Below are 19,784 nucleotides of genomic sequence, written 5' to 3' on the forward strand. Positions count from 1 at the left end.
TCGTGTATCTCACAATTGTCTGTAACTGCACCTCCAGGGGACCCAAAGCCCTCTTCCAGTCTCCATGGGCACCTGTATACATGTGGCAGATACCACACACATGTGTAAATGTTTTATTTCAAAGAGAGATTTGTTGTGGAATATTTTGATGGCACTCTGACACTCCTAAGACTGGCCAATAAAGTTATAGCTTGAATCAGGGATCAGAGCCAGGGGCTAGCTGACCGGAATTAGCCATAGAGAAACCAGCTATTTGGATAGAGGAGACACAAAGGAAGGAGAGGACAGGGACTTGAGTTTGATCTTCCTCTTGGTTCTGGGATAAGGGAAGAGACATGACTCTGTGGTGTCTCCAGCCAAAAATCAAGGCCAGTTAGATAGTTGCTACTCAGCCTCTCTGAGCTAGCAGGTTTTCACCCCCAGTCTTTGACTCCTGAGTCTTATTTATCAATGATGGAGACTCAATTAAATCCACACATTGCAGCCACGGCAGTGCCAGGGCTCCGAAACTGGAAGCCCCACCAGGCCATGGCCTGAGTGGCCAGCAGGGTGCTTACTGAGGGGCTGTGGAGTGGCAGATGATAGTTAAAAAATCAGTAAATTCATGTGCAGCTACTAAGCCAACAGAAAAACATCAGGGACTGGGCTAGAAAATGGAGTCATTTTACCATTTCAAACTGGGGAAAACAGTTGTTGCAATACAAATTCTCATTAACTCCAGTAAGAATAAAGCTGCATATCAAATGCATCCTTCCTCCTTGAGGAAAAGCAAACATTCAATTTTCAAATAGAATTCAAACCAAAGTGTTTAATAGATGTATGCACATCATCTCCCAAGCCTACACATGCCCATCTAATCATGCCATCTGCCGGCCATGTAGCAAGTAAACAAAGCATGGGTAAGGCCTCTGGCACACACAGAAGCAAAGCAAAGCATGGTGGTTGCCTGGGGTGGGAAAGGAGCACATAGGGAGCTGCTAAATCATATGCGCAACGAATGTCGCCTCTCGTGGACAATATGGTGTGCACTTAAGTATGTTCTATGAAAGAGCTCAGGCGGTAGCTTGATGGAAAGTATGAGGCCCTAGGTTTGATCACCAGTACTGCCAAGAAAGAAATAAAAAAGAAAATAGACCAAAAGGAGATGCAATTTTAGTTCTCAACTAAATACAAATATTATACTTTTAAAATTTGTTATGGGATATATTATATTAAGTGTTCACAAACACAGGGACACTTCTGAAGGAGGTAGGTATGTTTACTGTCATGGCTGTGGTGACACACTCCTGAAATTGTCCACCTGTAAAATGTACAAGACTTTAATGTACATCAATTATATGACTTACAAAGAAACAGTGTGGGGAAAATTGTCTCAATTTGAGATTTTCTGATGTCTCCATTACATAGTAAAAAGAATAACTTGTCTTTACAGATGGCAAGCACACTCCATACACACCCAGCTCCCAGCCCACGTGGTTACTTCCTTCTGCTTTTAAAATTCCAGAGGAAGAAAGCAATAAAAAAAAAAAAAGAGGCCGGGGTTGGTGGCGCACACCTTTAATCCCAGCACTCGGGAGGCAGAGGCAGGTGAGTCCAAGGCCAGCCTTGTCTACAGAGTTCCAGGCCAGCCTCCAAAACAATAGAGAGAGAGAGAGAGAGAGAGAGAGAGAGAGAGAGAGAGAGAGAGAGAGAGAGAGAGAGAGAGAGAGAGAGAGAGAGAGAGAGAGAGAGAGAACCTACCACAAGACCTCAAGGGGTTGTTTTTGAATCTGAAATGCCTCCTATAGACTCACATGTGAAAGGCTTGTCCACAGGCGTCAGTGCTATTTGGGAAGGTGACAGAAACTTTAGAGGTGGCAACTGGCTGAAGGAAGCAGGTCACTGGAGGGGCATGTCTATGGGGGTTATACCTGGCTGCTGGTCCTTTCCTATCTCTGCTCTGCTCCCTGACTGCTATGAGATGAGCAGCTTCAGCCACACACTCCCAATGCTGTGATGCTCTGCCATGCCTCAGGCTCAGAGTAATGGATCCAGACAACCATGGTTTGAAACTATAAGTCAAAATGCACCTTTCTCCTTTTAAATTGTTTCTGTCTGGTATTTGTCAGTGATGAAGAAGTCTAGCAATACATGTACAATTAACGGTTTAGGATGCCGCTCAGTGGTGAGAGCACATGCTCAGTATGTGTGAGGTACTGTGTTCAACCCTCAGAACCATGGGGCTATGGAAGGTGGGGGGGGTTACAATGACAGGATGCTTTAAGCAGGTGAGGATTTGTGAAAACAAAGTAGAAAAGACTAAAAGGAAAAAGTCAATCGATTTATGAAAAGTCATCCTGTGGTTCTCCTCAGGAAAAAAGAAAAGGGTGGGTCTAAGAAGCAGGAAATTGGTTTTTTCCACCAGAGTCCACCAAAGATGACAAGTCTGAAGTCATGGAGACTAGAAACAAAGCAGGTACATTACAGTTCATGAGGAGAACCAAGTCCAGCATCCAGGTGCTTTTCCAGAGCCATTGTTAACTGCCTACAACTTCCCTGCCTTCAGCGATGTCTAAGGGACATGGTAATCCCTACCCCACCCCAGGAGGAACTGGAGATGAACTTGGGGTCCTGTGAGAGATGGTTTTACCTCCACACTCCTAACCTAATCAGTCAAGTTAGAGAGTGCAGACTCTCAGACACGTTTAACCACAGCTGATTTAAGATGCAGAGAGAGGTAGATTGACAGATGCCCCAAGACTACTCGTCCCTAAGTTTCCCAACAGATTCAAATAGATTCTAAAGTTCTTTTCGATAAAAAATGAAAGAAAAAAAACTTAATTTTTAAGGGGATAAAAAGGGGCTAGAGAGATAGATGGCTGAAGGTTTAGAACACATTCTACTCTTGAAGAGTTGATTCCTAGCACCCATGTCTGGTGACACAAAACTGCCCTAAAACTCCAGCTCCAGGGACATCCATACCTCTGGCCTCCAAGGGCGCTGGCACTCACACATACACATACACACACATACACATAATTAAAAATAAAATAAATCTTTAAAAATTAAATGGGCAAAGAATCTGAACAGGCATTTCTCCAAGGAGACATGCAAATATCTGCCAAGAACATCAAAGCTCTCAGGCAAATGCAAATTAAAATCACAATCTGCTGCCACCTCACACCCACTAGAATAGCTATAATTAAAGACAGACAATAACCATTGTTTGTGAAGACATGGAGAAACCAGAACTCATGCACAATGTGAGGGAATGTCAAATACCCGGCAGTACCTCAAATGGTTAAATACCAAATAACATATAATTTAGCAATTATACTCCTAGGTATATATCCAATATAAAAACACTTGGCTACAGGAAGTCTTATGCTACACAATGTCCGTAGCAGTTTGTGCGTAACAATCAAAGAAGAAAACAAATGACATTCCATTCATGGGTGAACAGGCAGACAGAATGCAGTATGTTTACACATAGACCATTACCTTGCAGTAAGAAGGAAGTGCTAACTGGTGCTTCACTGTGGGGGAACATGCTGAGTGTCAGAAAGGAGGCAGAGAAGAGGTCACCAGGATGGAGGGAGAGGATGGTGACAGGTGAGGAGAGGTGTTCCACAAATATGAATGTACTAAAAGTGATGGACTGTAAATTCAAATGAGGAGACTGTACATATGTAGCTTCAGTAAGACTTTTGAAAAGACAGAAACATGGGGCCAAAAAGGCTTAGTGGCAGCAGCCAGGTCGACTTGCCCCCAGACTGCCCACCAAGCAACCAGGAGCCTGCAGAGAGAGCTGGTTCACCTCTGCCCACACTCAGGGCAGAGGCCAGAGGTGAGCTCTGGGTCCCCATCTTAGACCCGAATCCCTCCCACTTGCCCTCTCTCAGATCCCCTGACCTGGGAACTGTAGCCAGGTTGACTAGCCCTAGACTGCTGACCAAGCAACCAGGAGCCTGCAGAGAGAGATGGTCCACTCCTGCCCGCACTCAGGACAGAGGACAGAGAACAGAGAGCAGAAAGCAGAGAGCAGAGGCCAGAAGAGTATTGGATTTGCTTGCGCCTACCGAAAGGGAACCCTGATTGCCTGCCCACCAGGAGAGGAAGAAGCTCTTTCTACACCCACTGGAAGAAGCGATGGGAAAATATAAGAACACACTCAGCAACCGAAAAACAAATATGACACCACCAGATTCTAGAGATTCTACACCAGCAAGACCTGAACACCCCAGTACAGATGAAGCAGAAGGGAATGACCTTAAAAACACCCTCAAAGAGGATATGAGAAAATCCCTTAAAGATACGGAAGAAAAAAGCAAACCAAAAATTCCAACAAATGCAAGAAAGGGAGGAAAACACGAAGCAAAAATTACAAAAAAAAAAAAATCCAAACAGTGCAAGGGTTGAGAGCTGACATGGAGACAATAAAAAAAAAAAATACACACACGGTCTGAAGGAATGCTGGAAATAGAAAAACTGGAGAAATGGTCAAGTACTACAGATCCAAGCATAACCAAGAGAATACAAGAGATCGAAGAGAGAATCTCAGGTGTTGAAGACACACTAGGAGAAATAGATTCACTGACCAAAGAAAATCTTAAGTCCAACAAATCCCTAGCACAAAACATCCAGGAAATATGGGACACTGTTAAAAGACCAAACCTAAGAATAATAGGTATAGAAGAAGGTGAAGAAACCCAACTCAAAGGGACAGAAAACATATTCAACAAGATCATAGAAGAAAACTTTCCCAACCTAAAAAAAAGACATGCTAATGAAGGTACAAGAAGCTTACAGAACACCAAATAGAGTTGACCACAAAAAAGTTCCCTCGCCACATAATAATCAAGCATACAGAATAAAGAAAGAATACTTAGAGCAGCTAAAGAAAAAGGTCAAATAACATATAAAGACAAACCTATCAGAATTACACCTGACTTCTCCATGGAAACTATGAAAACCAGAAGGTCCTGGATAGATATTCTATCAACACTAAGAGACCACAGATGCCAGCCCAGACTACTATACCCAGCAAAGCTTTCAATTAATATAGATGGAGAAAACAAGATATTCCATGACAAAACTAGATTTCAACAATACATATCCACTAACCCAGCCCTACAGAAAGTTGTAGAAGGAAAACTCCAATCCAAAGAAGTTAGCTACAACCAGACAAACATAGGTAATAGATAATCCCACTTTACCAACAGCCAAAAGAGAAAAGGGGTGGAAATCTATACACAATTCCACCACCATCAGCCATCCCAAAACAAATAAGAATGAGCAATCAAAGGTCATTAATATCCCTCAATATTAATGGTCTTAACTTACCCATAAAAAGGCACAGGCTAACAGAATAGATTCAAAGACAGAATCCATCCTTCTGCTGCATATAAAAAACATACCTAAGCTTCAAAGACAGATGTTACCTCATAGTTAAGGGTTGGGAAAAGATTTTCCAATCAAATGGACCCAAGAAACAAGCAGGGGTAGCAATCCTAATATCTAACAAACTAGACTTTAAACTGAAATCAATCAAAAGAGATGAAGAAGGTCATTTCATATTCATCACAGAAATCCACCAAGATGAAGTCTCAATTCTGAACATCTATGCCCCAAATACAAAGGCACCCACATTCGTAAAAGAGATATTACTAAAACTCAAACCACATATAAAACCTCACACACTTATAGTGGGAGACTGTAACACTACCACTCTCACCACTAGACAGGATTACCAGACAGAAACTTAACAAAGAAACAAAGGAACTAATAGAAGTTATGACCCAATTGGGTTTGACTGACATCTACAGAACATTCCATCTAAACACAAAAGAATATACCTTCTTCTCAGAACCACATGGAACCTTCTCAAAAAACGACCTCATATTTGGTAACATAGAAAACCTCAACAGGTACAAAAAACTGGAATAACTCCATGTATCTTAACAGACCACCATGCTTTAAAGTTAGAGTTCACCAACAACACAAGTTGCAAAAACCCTACAAACTCATGGAAATTGAATAATGCCCAATTGTGCCACTCCTGGGTCACAGAAGAAATAAAAAAGAAATTAAAGACCTCCTAGAATTCAATGAGAATGAAAACACAACATACTCAAATTTATGGGCCACTTTGAAAGCAGTGCTGCGAGGCAAGTTCATAACACTAAGTGCCCACATGAAGAAACTGGAGAATAGTCACACTAGAGAATTAACAGCACAACTGAAAGCTCTAGAACAAAAAGAAGCAAACTCACCCAGGAGGAGTAGACGCCAGGAAATAATCAAATTGAGGGCTGAATTCAATAAAGTAGAAACTAGGAAAACGATACAAAGAATCAATGTGTAATGAAGAGTTGGTTCTTTGAGAAAATCAACAAGATAGACAAGCCTTTATCCAAACTCAGGAAACGGCAGAATGTAAACATGCAAATTAACAAAATCAGAAATGAAAAGGGGGACATAACAACAGACAGAGAATCATCAGGGCATACTTTGAAAAGCTGCACTCTACAAAATTCAAAAATTTAAAGGAAATGGACAACTTTCTAGATAGATATCACCTGCCACAATTAAATCAAGAACAGATAAGCAATTTAAATAGACCTATAACCCCTATGGAAATAGAAACAATCATCAAAAGTCTCCCAACCAAAAAAGCCCAGGGCCAGATGGCCTCAGTGCAGAATTCTACCAGAAATTCAAAGATCAGCTTATACCAATTCTCCTCAAAGTATTCCATGCAATAGAAGCAGAAGGGTCTTTGCCAAACTCCTTTTACGAGGCTTCAATAACCTTGATACCCAAGCCACACAAAGACACAACTAAGAAAGAGAACTTCAGACCAATATCCCTCATGAACATTGATGCAAAAATACTCAATAAAATACTGGCAAATCGAATCCAAGAACACATCAGAAAACTCACCCACCATGATCAAGTAGATTTCATCCCAGAGATGCAGGGAAGGTTCAACATATGAAAATCCATCAATGTAATCCACCATATAAACAAGTTGAGAAACAAAAATTATATGATCATCTCACTAGATGCTGAAAAAGCCCTTGACAAAATCCAACACCCCTTCATGATAAAGGTCTTGGAGAGATCGGGGATAACAGGAACATACATAAACATAAAAAAAGCTATATACAGCAAACCAACAGCCAACTTCAAACTAAATGGAGAGAAACTCAAAGCAATTCCTCTAAAATCAGGAACAAGACACGGCTGTCCACTCTCTTCATACCTCTTCAATATTGTGCTTTAAGGTCTAGCCAGAGCAATAAGACAACAAAAGGAGATCAAGGGAAAACAAATTGGAAAGGAATAAGTCAAACTTTCACTATTTGCAGATGATATAATAGTTTACACAAGTGACCCTAAAAACTCTACCAGGGAACTCCTGCAGCTGATAAATACCTTCAGCAAAGTGGCAAGATACAAGATCAACTCAAGAAAATCAGTAGCCCTACTATATACAGACAATAAAAGGGAGGAGCAAGAAATCAGAGAAACAGCACCCTTTACAATTGCCTAGGGGTAACCCTAACCAAACAAGTGAAAGACCTGTATTGCAAGAACTTTGAGTCTTTAAAGAAAGAAATTAAAGAAGACACCAGAAAATGGAGAGATCTCCCACGCTCTTGGATAAGTAGGATCAACACAGTAAAAATGACAATCTTGCCAAAAGCAATCTACAGATTCAATGCTATCTCCGTTGAAATCCCAGCACAATTCTTCACAGAACTTGAAAGAATAGCCAAAACCACCCTGTTCAACAAGGCAAAGTCCAGAGGCATCACAATCCCTGACTTCAAGCTCTATTATAGAGCTATAGTCCTGAAAACGGCTTTGTATTGGCACAAAAATAGACAGACCAATGGAATCGAATAGAAAACCCTGATATTAACCTACGCACATATGGACACTTTGTTTTTGACAAAGAAGCTAAAATTATACAATGGAAAAAAGAAGGTACCTTCAACAAAGGTGCTGGCATAACTGGATGCTGGCATGTAAAAGACTGCAGACAGATCCATGTCTATCGCCATGCACATAATTTATTAAGTCCAAATGGATTAAAGACCTCAACAAATCCAGTGACACTGAACCTGTTAGAAGAGAAAGTGGGAAGTACCCTTGAACAAATTTGTACAAGAGACCACTTCCTGAGCATAACACCAGTAGCACAGACACTGAGATCAACAATTAATAAATGAGACCTGCTAAAGCTGAGAAGCTTCTGCAAGGCAAAGGACACAGTCAAAAAGACAAAAAGGCAGCCCATAGAATGGGAAAAGATATTCACTAACCCCACATCTGACAGAGGGCTGATCTCCAAAATCTACAAAGAGCTCAAGAAGCAAGTCTCCAAAGCACTAAAGGATCCAATTAAAAAGTGGGCTACAGAACTAAATAGAGAATTCTCAATAGAGGAGATGAAAATGGCTGAGAGACACTTAAGAAAGTGCTCAACATCCCTAGCAATCAGTGAAATGCAAATCAAAACAACTCTGAGATACCATATCACTTCGGCCAGAATGGCCAAAATCAAAAACACTAATGACACTTTATGCTGGAGAGGATGTGGAGAAAGGAGAACATCCTCCACTGCTGGTGGGAGTGCCAACTTGTACAGCTACTTTGGAGATCGGTATGGAGATTCCTCAGGAAAATGGGAATCAGTCTACCACAAGACCCAGCAATTCCACTCTTAGGCATATACCCAAAAGATGCACATTCATACAAGAACATCTGTTCCACTATGTTTATAGCAGCACTATTTGTAATAGCCAGAACCTGGAAGCAACCTAGACACCCCTCAACTTTAGAGTGGATAGAGAAAATTTGGTACATTTACACAATGGAATACTATTCAGCAGGAAAAAAAATGGAATCCTGAAATTTGCAGGCAAATGGATAGCACTAGAAGAAACCATCCTGAGTGAGGTAACCCAGTCACAAAAAGACAAACATGGTATGTACTCACTCATATATGGATTTTAGACATGAATTATGGGAGCACCTGTCTACAGTCCCACTGCCAGAGAGGCATGGAAACAGGAAGGACCCTAAGAGAGATATACATGGTACCCCAGAGAAGGTGGAACGAGGCAAGATCTCCTGAGCAGATCGAGAGCACAGGGTGGGGGAGGGGCAAGGGAGCCAGGAAAAAGAGAGGGAGACAAGAGGAAGGGAGAGGAGGACATGGGAGAGCAGGAAGGTTGAGTTGGGAAGAATAGAGGAGAGCAGGATGAGAGATACCATAATAGAGGGAGCCATTCTAGGTTTGAGGGGAGATCAGGCACTAATGAGAACTCCAGAGATCTACAAGGATGACACCAACTGGCAAACTAAGCAGTAGTGGAGAGACTAACTTTAAATGTCCCTCCCTAATAATGATTTTGACGACTATCTTACATACCATCTTAGAACCTCCATCCAGTGACTGATGGAAGCAAAGGCAGACACCCACAGGTAAACACTGAACTGAACTCCTGGAACCCAGTGACAGAGAGGGAGGAGTGATGAGCAAAGGGGTCACAACTGGACTGGTGAATTCCAGAGAAAAAGCCGACCTGAACAAGGGGGAGATCTTGGACCCCAGACTGATAGCTGAGAGGACCAGCATGGAACTGATCCAGACCCCCTGAATGTGGGTGTCAGTGAGGAGCCTCAGGCAATCTATGGGGTTTTGGGGTAGTAGATCAATATTTATCCCTGGCACACAAATGGACTTTGGGGACCCATCCCACAATGAGGGGTGCTTTCTCAATTTGGACACTTTGGGAAGGGCCTGGGCCCTCCCTGGAAGGAAATGACAGACTCTAGAGATCCCCCATAGAGGACGTTACCCTCCCTGGGGAATGGAGTGGGGACTGGGTGGGGGGCTGGGGGGGAGTGGGCATGGAGGGGAGGAAGAGGGAGCTGGGACTGACATGGGTAGCAAGCTTGTTTCTAATTTAAATATAATATATATATATATATATATATATATATATATATATATATATATAAAGACTTAGTGGCTAAGAGTACATACGGCTTACAGAAGGCCCAGGTTCAGTTTCCAGCACCCACACCAGGCAGCTCACAACTACCTCTACGCAACTCTAGCTCCAAGGGATCTGGCTCCCCTTCCTGACATACATGGGCACACACACACACATGTACATAATTAAAATAAGGAAGCTAGAGAGATGGCTCAATGGTTAATAACACTCATTGCTCTTGAAGAGAATATGTGTTCGAGTTCCAGCATCCATGTAGTAGTTGACAACCATCTGTAACTCCAGTCCCTAGAGACCCAACGACCTCTTCTGAGCAGCTAGGACACCAAGCACACACATATGACACATGCATATATGCAGACAAACACACATAAAATAAAATGAATAAGTCTAATAAAAATTTTAAAATGAAAAGTAAAATCTTTCTTAAAGTAGACAGCAAAAATCTAAGCAGTAAGTATGCTGCTGTACATTTTCCTGGGTTTCCATTTTGTTAAGATTTTAGTGGCAATTTCTTTTAAAAAATATTTTTACTTTTAAGTGTATGGGTGTTCTGTCTACATGTATGTCTACATTTCATATGTGTGCCTGCTGCCTTTGGAGACCAGAAGAGGGTGCTGGATCCCACCCCAAACTGGAGCAGGATAGTTGTGAGCCACTCACCGTGGGGTGCTGAGAACCTGCAAGAGCAGCAAATGCTCCTAATCACTGAGCCAATGCTCTAGCCACCTCCGTCCCTATTTGACACTAAGTTCCCCAGGGCAGAGGTCCTTTGTCTACCTTAAAATCCCTCACTCCACCTATGCTCCTACACAAACCCGTTCTAGTGAAGAACACACAGTGGGGCTTAGATGCAGAGAGACACCTCCCAACAGTTTCTGTAAGACGGTTTTGAGGTGGGAGGTGGAGCATTTCAACTGGAGATACTTTCCAAAATGAAATCTCTCCACGTTGGGTAAGTATCAAGAGCTTGTGAAGAAATGTAAGTCTCTGCCTGCCTGCTTCTACAGCACTTTTCCTGCCCACCATTGCTTCCCAGGGAGTAGAGATTATACTGAAGGATGCCTGGACCCTCCCTGGATGTGGAAGACACCTTCAGTGCTGCATAGGATCTGTGGACCAGTGGTACAACATTTCACCAGCAGGTGTCACTCTCGAGCTTTAGATTCTCAAGTGCCAAATCACAAGGAAGTAAAGAAACAAAAACAAGAAACACTAGCTGCCAAGAGGGGAGCAAGGCTTGGGCTACAGGGAAAGTGTCTTACAGAGAGAAGAGGGAACAGAAACGCCCCAAAACAGTTCTCTCAAGTCACATGACCCAGATTAACAATTTACCGTTCTTTCTTCTCCAAAACACCTTACTCCACGTTTATGGTCTAACCAAGAAAGCCCTCAGACAAATATCCACTGAAGCACCTGCTCACTAGCAAACACCAAAACTGCTGGGGCTATCAAAAACTAGGAAAACCTGAGAAACTGTAGCAAGCAAAAACAGCTAAAGGAGCAGGACCGTGAGATGTAACAGGAGGTCCTGGTTGGTGACCTGGAATTGAAACGACATTAGGCAAAACTACCCAAACTCCAAATAAAGTACTTTGAGTACATAATGTTTATTAAACAATAATGACTGGTTTACTAAGTGAGACAAGCATCTCACATTTGTGTAAAATGTTGCAACTGGGTGTCGAGTACGTGACAACCTGCTCTCGGGTTTTCACAATAACCCTAAAGCTGTTCTGAAATAAAAAGCATATGTTTTTGATTTCTTTTTTATTTCAGAAAAAAAAAGCATCACTAGCTGCCCATTTGGCCACGTAGGATTCTATTTTAAGGACTGTTCCACTGCTTTAAAATGGCTGCTTCTTTTTCAGGCATGTTCTTAAGTGACTGGATGGCAGAAAGGAAAGCCACAGGCTTGAAAGAGCAGACAGGACTTGTGGTAGCAAAAGAGAAGCTGGGGGAAGCGCAGATCCCTGAGGCCACACAGATCACCTCAAAACCCTCTTAACGTTCAGTGTTCACAGCACGTACATCCTCCTCCGACCCTGGTGGGCAAAGGAGGCTGGCAGGTGCAGCAGCAACGGGAAAACTGGGCAGCCCTGGCCATGACTCACACAAGGTCTTGCTGAATGATAAACTAGTCTCTGGAGATTCCTAAGCTCCAAACTTTCCTAAAGCCACTAAAGAAAATGGGGTGCCAAATAGTAATTGTCTCAACTTAGAGGCATTGGAAAACTACTTAATATGTATGTTAGCTGTTCAGTTTGAATTTTTAGTCATCAGCTGTTAAAAGAAAGCAGGGAGTTGTAAGCGGGGAGTCCGTATTATGCTGCATCAATACACAGGGGTAAGTGGTTTTCTTGTTTGTGCTTTAAATGAAAAGCTGTGGTTGTGAAGGAATGGTGTGCTAGATTCCTGCCCCTGTCAGCCACAATCTGAAGCATAAGCTTCGCCTTGTTGGTAGGCAGCCAAACCTCAAGAATAGTGTCTGCCAAGCGGAAAAAGCAGTTTTGGGGAGACTCACTCAAAGCTTCAATCCTTTTGTTTTTGTTGTTGTTCGTTTTTTCCAGACATTGTCTCATACCGTAGCCGAGACCAGATGGAACTCATTATGTAATCCAAGATGGCCTTCAACTCGAAGTAATCCTCCTGCATCTACTTCCTAAGTACTAGGATTATAGGTATGAACCAGAATATCCAGCTACCAAACTTTAATCTTTTAAAGAGTTAGGGTGTCCCCCTTGTAATAAAAAAAATGTCATAATGCAAATGAAACTCTGAACCAGGCACAATAACTTTACACAGGACTGAGGCAGGAGGATTGCCACAGGCTTGAGACTAACCTGGGCTAGATTATGAGTTCTGGGCCAGCTAAAGGAAATAAGATAAGATCATGTACCAGAAAAAAAAATGAAACATGCCTATGCCTGTAGTCCCAGATACTCAATAGGCTGGTGCTGGCTGCTAGTTCAAGGCCAGCCTGGGTAACTTAGTAAAACCCTGTCTCAGAATAAAAATTTAAAAAAAGGGCTGGAGTCCAGCTCAGTAGAGAGCAGATGCCTAGCAAGTGTGAGTCACTGGACTTAATCCTCAGTTCTGAATAAGAGAAAGACAGAGATAGTAGAGACAGAGACAGAGACCTGGGAGGATGGCTCAGTAAGTAAATGATATCTGCAGAAGCTCATAGGCCAAGTTCAGTGCCTGGAATCGTGAAAAGCAGCATAAGTGGTACACACCTGCAATCCCAGCATTCCTTCAGTTGAGATGGAAGGCAGAGACAGGGGACTTGCCCAGAAGCCTATAAACCAACTGCCAGAAGTACACGGAGCAACAGAAACAAGAGCAACCGCACATCAACAAGGTGGGAAGCAAGAGCCAACTCCTGAAGTTGTACTCTGACTTCCAGTACACACACACACACACACACACACACACACACACACACACACATACACATACACACACACACACACTCACACACACTTACTCACTCAGACACTGATTAGTATTATTTAACAAAAAGGGTGGGTGAGAGAAAAAAGTAAAAGCCTATCCATCTTAGCTACAAAACGAGCATAGAGATGGGAAACCGAGACGCAGACACATCACCTCTATCTTACACACACTCTAGGTGGGAGGGTTCAGTATAATATCAGACTGAGCCCATCACTTCAGAGGCAGAAAACTGAGCAACACCCGTGTGAACATAATTCAGGAAAAGCAAGAAACTAGCTGCAGTGACTTACTACCTACGGGAATGAGATGAGTGGGCTGCGATTCTTCCAGTTTGTTCCTCAACCAGTCAAAATCCTGGTATCTTCTGCGAACAGAATATTCCGGCAAGTCAAACTCCACCCGAGTGCTCTGCAAATAAGAAGAGAGGAGGGGACATGTGCACGAGTGAGTAGGAATACATTCTGGCTGGGGAAAAACACTTTTAGAATAACCAAATAAGGCAAGGACACACTTCCTTCCACCCCTGCACCAGACAAAAGGTGGAGTTTACCAGCAGGCTACAAAGTCAAGGAGCTAGGATGGAGCCCAGCATAGTGGCGCATGCCTTTAATTCCAGCACTCAGGAGGCAGAGGCAGGCAGATCTCTGAGATCAAGGCCGGTCTGGTCTACAGAATGATTTCCAGGACAGCCAAGGCTACAAAGAGAAACCCTGTCTCCAAAAACCAATATAGGGTGGGTGGATGGATGGAGAGATGGATGGATAGATGGATGGATGGATGGATGGATGGATGGATGGATGGATGGATGGATGGATGGATGGAGAGAGAGAGAGAGAGAGAGAGAGAGAGAGAGAGAGAGAGAGAGAGAGAGAGAGAGAGAGAGAGAGAGAGAGAGAGAGAGAGAGAGAGAGAGAGAAGATAGGACATCAGATCTTTGGTTTGGTTTTGGTTTTTTTTTTTCTTGCCCTCAGGAAATGGAACTCAGCAATTCCTCAGAATTGTCTAGAACATTTGGTTCATTTCCTCCAGCTTAACTCTCAGAGGACTGTTGTTTTTTCTCCCCAGAATAATACACTTTCAGATATTGCTGCTGAAACCCATGAAAAGGAATGATGATATCTCCACCTTCTGTTACATATGCTGACAAGCCTTGCTGAAACAACTAAGTAAAGATGATAGAAAACTGTTCCTGTGGAAGGCAGAGTCTAAGACATCTGCCAGGTATGGTGGTATATACCTTCAGCCCCAGCTCTCAAGGCAGAGGCAAGAGAACTCTGTGAGTTCAAAGTCAGCCTTGGCCAACATAGTGAATTTCAGCTCAAGAAGGCTACACAGTGAAACCAAAAAAAAAGATTTTTGCTTCATCCATCATATTCTGCCAGAACAATCACTTTGAAAGCATACTGCATTTTAGATCTAGACAAGGAGACATCTAGGGAAAAAATGCCGTTGTGTTGCAGAAAATGTCAACGATCTATGAATTTTTAAAGTTTTCTAACATGTAACTATATCGCTTTAATAATAAATCAATAGTAAATAAAATTAAGTTACACCAAAATATGATTTTTACTTATTGTTATTTCTTCTTGGTTGCATCACTCCTCTCTGTGTGGGTACCAGCAGTTGCCGATCTCAAATATGAGATAAAATGATCTAAGCCACATTTTACAAATTTATTCTGTTTTAATCCAAGACTTCCAGAAAAAAAATATTTAAAATACCTAAGGAAGAGTCATCTACCAAACACGGCTGTGAACAGCTTTTGGCTCTGAGATTATGATGTCATTCTCCCCAAAGCTGTACTCTTGGCCTGAGCAGAACTGGAAGGGGGGTGCTGACCCTAAACGACCTCACCAGCTCCCCATCCAGAACCTGGCATGGTTGAGTATCCAGGAAACACAGTCTTCACCATGTCAAAGCAGGCAGAGCGGGAAGACTCGGGAGGACATACCACAAAGGTACTGCTGAGTTATCAGGAGGCTTCCCAGAGGAAGTGGGGCTGTGGATGAACTCAGGCACAGCATGGCAGGATCACCACTGACACTGTGCTGTGTTCTGTGGAGCCTCCTGAGTCTTAGTTTCCTCAACACCAAGAGAGAGACACTTTCAAGACCCTTACTCCAGCAGAAAACCTGTCAGCAGTGATGAGGGAAAGCAAACCGTTCCCATCATGAATAGGCAACCATTTATCTCCCGCCACCTTCCTAAATGTTCTATGATCAAATCCACCACATTTCTTATTATGTTCATTAAATTAATTCCACAAACCACCATTTATGTAACATTCCTACTCAGTGAAACCAAATACTTGATAACAACAAAAGGCACAAGTAGAAGCTGTGTTTTGCTTCAAATTTTTCTGTATCTGGAGATCTAGCTTCAGATTATATCTGTTTATTTTAAAACTTCAAGTCAGGCAGTAGTGGCACATGCTTTTAATGCCAGCACTTGGGAGGCAGAGGCAGGCGGATCTCTGTGAGTTTGAGGCCAGCCTGGTCTTCAAAGAGAGTTCCAGCACAGTCTCCAAACCTACAGAGAAACCCTGTCTCGGAAGAAAAAAAAAAAAACTTCAAGAAAAATAATAAGTGAAAATGGATATAGTCCTAAATAGATAATATTTAAATTTACAAACTTATTTTTTCTATGCATATTCATTCAGTTTCTGTATCATTCTAATACATCCTGGACGCCTTTGTGTCCAGACCTTTAAAATCACTTAACACATATGCAACATTCAACTGAGTGACTATAACATAATTACTACCTATTTAAGTTGTTTCTGATTTTTTTTGTTTTGATTTGATTTGGTTTGTTTTGTTTTTCAAGACAGGGCTTCTCTGTATTGTTTTGGAGGCTGTCCTGAAACTCGCTCTGTAGACCAGGCTGGCCTCAAACTCACAGAGATCCTCCTGCCTCTGCCTCCCAAGTGCTGGGATTAAAGGCGTGTGCCATCAACGCTCGGCTTGTTTCTGTTTTTTAATCAACAAACAATGTTACAGTAAACATCACTGGGCTTCTATACATTAATCCCACTAAAATAAATTCCTAAGGGTAGAACTGCTGGAGATACCCTGGTTTTGGGTTTTGTTGTTTGTTTGTTTGTTTGTTTGTTTGTTTTAGAGATAGGCTTTCACTATGTAATCCTGGTTGGCTGGCCTGGAAATTACTTTGTAGATCAGGCTGGCCTTGAATTCAGAGATCCACCTGCCTCTGCCTCCCAAATGCTGTGATTAAAGGTGTGTTCCCCTCCATGCCCACCAAGATGGTATCTCTTGGTGTTCAGCACTGTCTATGCCAGCTTCTGGGGAATCCTCCTGCCTCAGCCTCCATCCCACAATAGGAACATTGGGACTGTAGATGTACTGCCATGTCCAGTTTTACATTGAGTTCCAGGACTCAGATTCTGGTCTTTACCATGTGTGGCAACACTCTATCCACCAAGTCATATATAGTGTGTGAGTATTTTGCCTGCATGTATGTCTGCTTGCCATTTACATGTCTAGTACCTGAGGAGGCCAAGAGATAGCATCAGATCCCCTGGAACTGGAGTTTGAAACGTTGAGTGCAGAAAATTGAACGCAAGCCCTCCTGAAGAGCAGTCAGTGCTCTTAACCACTGAGCCATCTCTCCAGCCCAAAATACGTGTGTTTTAAAGGCTCCATTGGGCACCATAGGGTATGTACTACAGCAGGAGATATTTGTCTGATACCGCAAGATAAATATCACCAAGAAGCAAAAAGGACCATTCTTTTTCGGCTCAGAATTTATTTTATTTTTACCACAGCTTGTTCTATGAAAGGTATACTGATACATAAAATACAATCAAATGGGCCGGGCGCTAGTGGCGCACGCCTTTAATCCCAGCACTCGGGAGGCAGAGGCAGGCGGATCTCTGTGCGTTCGAGGCCAGGCTGGACCGATAGCCTCCGAAACAATACAGAGAAACCCTGTCTCGTAAAAACCAAAAAACAAAAAACCAATCAAATGACAAAACTTAGAAATAGGTGAGAAAGATACAGGAAAAACCAGGACGGGGGCCTAGCACAGTGGAGGCAGGTGGGAGGCCAGCACAACAGTTTACCACACAACACTGCAAAGCCGCTGAAAGTGAGCCACACGCATCGCTGTGACTTTCTGAAGAGGAGCTGAGAGAGAGAGAGGACTCAGGAATTCACAAAACAGTTCGATCAACAAAACTCCAGGGACCAGTATAGTCAGTTTTCCTCTGTGAGATCCAGGGTTTCTATTCTCTAATGTCAGCAAACAGAAAGCTAGACAGACACTAATACAATTCCATCCTCAGAAAAGACCTCTTCATCATCCTTCCACTCTATGTCTGTAACCCACAGTGTCCATCAGAGGTCGCCCATCACTCCAGTCAGATCTGAGACAGTAACTAAGCACAGAGAGACTATAAGTGCTAGAAGTCCAGCACTGTTGTTCCATATGAATCCCTCTCTAGTCATCTCTGGAACATCAGCACCAAAGTCACACCCTATCAACACCCAGAAGGACAGTCTGCACCTGCCCCCACAGACTATAAATGATCTCCCTTCCCACCAGACCTAAAAGGCACAGGGCTCTGGAAACCAAATGCCCTACATAGGAGTAGTTTCTATCCTCCAGACTATTGTGTGGGCACCCAAAGATTTGGGTACAAAAGCAGTCTCCAATGGCAACAGAATCCATGGTGGGTTTATTGACACTGGTCAAAACACTATATTAATTTAGCAACTGCCGGGCATTGGTGGTACACGCCTTTAATCCCAGCACTTGGGAGGCAGAGGCAGGCGGATCTCTGTGAGTTCGAGGCCAGCCTGGTCTACAAAGTGAGTTCCAGGATAGCTTCCAAAACTATACAGAGAAACCCTGTCTCAAAAAACCAAAAAAAAAAAAAAAAATAGCAACTGCTGGCTTCCACAAACTCAAAAGTTAAGACTGTCCTCTGGTAACACCTGAGCACTTAGCAATATCAAAGTGCAACACACACTCTACAACAGGGTCCCTAACACTGCCAAACAACCTCAACCTTCCCTGCATCACCATGCAATCTCAGCATTCCCTGTATCACCAAGCAACCTCAATACTCCCTGTATCACCAGTTATTAAAAAGCTGTAGACACCTTGAAAACTTCTTAACCTCCCTTCATTCCTGCCAGCTGATCTTGTCACTCTGTCCTAGAGAAAACTGCAGATATACGCAAAAAATCCCTTAACTTCCTGCCACGAGACAAGCTCCCCTTCCTTTTCCCAGAACAATGGGCAGAGTGTGCTTCTCCTACCAGAGTCCAAGACATACGCTTGTTCTCAACATACATCCCCTCTCAAACCCAGCAACTCCAGTCCTACTCTCCAATCTTCACCCCATGTCTACTTTTCCCTATGCCAACCCTGTTTGTCCATCTCGTTATTAATTCTTCTTCATCCTCAAAAATAAAAGCATGTAAGCTAGACATAGTGATACATATCTGTAATTCCAGCACTTGGGAGGCTAAGGCAAGAGGATAAAGAATGAGTTCTATGCAAGTCTAGACTACACAGCAGGTTTAGTCAGCAAGACTCTGTCTAACATACACACACACACACACACACACACACACACACACACACACACACAGCTTCTCTCTCATTCAAGTGCTCTTTTGTAGTTACTGCTCTTACTTGATGTTATGTTCTTGCCAAGTGAACTGCCAACCTACCAACATGCACATCTTTTCCCCTTACCTCCCATTCACGGTATCAACTTCGAACCACAGCTGGGTGGTGGTGGCGCACGCCTTTAATCCCAGCACTCGGAAGGCAGAGGCAGGCGGATCTCGAGTTCGAGGCCAGGCTAGACCGACAGCCTCCAAAACAATACAGAGAAACCCTGTCTCGTAAAAACCAAAAAAAAAAAAAAAAAATCAACTTCAAACCACACCAGTGAAACTGCTCAAACCACAGTCCAAACCCTTGCCACTAAATCAAATGTCCACATATGATCCTGAACTCCATATCCAAACCTCTTTGCAGTGTTTATACTACACTCTGATGAGAAACTGGCTAAAGCAAAGGAGCTGGTAATAACAAGCAGACATAACCCTGGGTGTGTCTCCAGGGTGACTCCAAATCCACTGGAACTGACAATAAAGATGTACTCTGGACTCAAGCTCCAGCCCCACAGACATCAGCTGCATGTCACTGAGCAATTAAATTTGTGTCGTTGTGTCTAAGCTCCATTTTAAAACTAAGTATAGTTGCAATATTCACTTCACTGTGTAAAGATTAGCAAGATACTTAGAGCACTTTGTGCAAAGTAAACAATAAGACAGCGGACAAGAG

The 19,784-nt window shown here is 42.8% G+C and overlaps 1 protein-coding gene across 2 annotated transcripts in view; it reads right to left on the reverse strand.

The window, feature by feature from the left end:
* Window positions 1–19,784, reverse strand: part of Snx30 (sorting nexin family member 30) — a 114,923-nt gene that overhangs the window by 36,251 nt on the left and 58,888 nt on the right. For both annotated transcript variants that reach the window (XM_040737713.1, XM_005085064.4), the window contains exon 3: window positions 13,761–13,871. In XM_040737713.1, coding sequence (XP_040593647.1) covers window positions 13,761–13,871 — 111 coding nt within the window. The remainder of the gene's footprint in view (window positions 1–13,760; window positions 13,872–19,784) is intronic.

The sequence above is a fragment of the Mesocricetus auratus genome, unplaced genomic scaffold, assembly GCF_017639785.1.
Source record: "Mesocricetus auratus isolate SY011 unplaced genomic scaffold, BCM_Maur_2.0 Super-Scaffold_6730, whole genome shotgun sequence".
Lineage (NCBI taxonomy): Eukaryota > Metazoa > Chordata > Mammalia > Rodentia > Cricetidae > Mesocricetus > Mesocricetus auratus.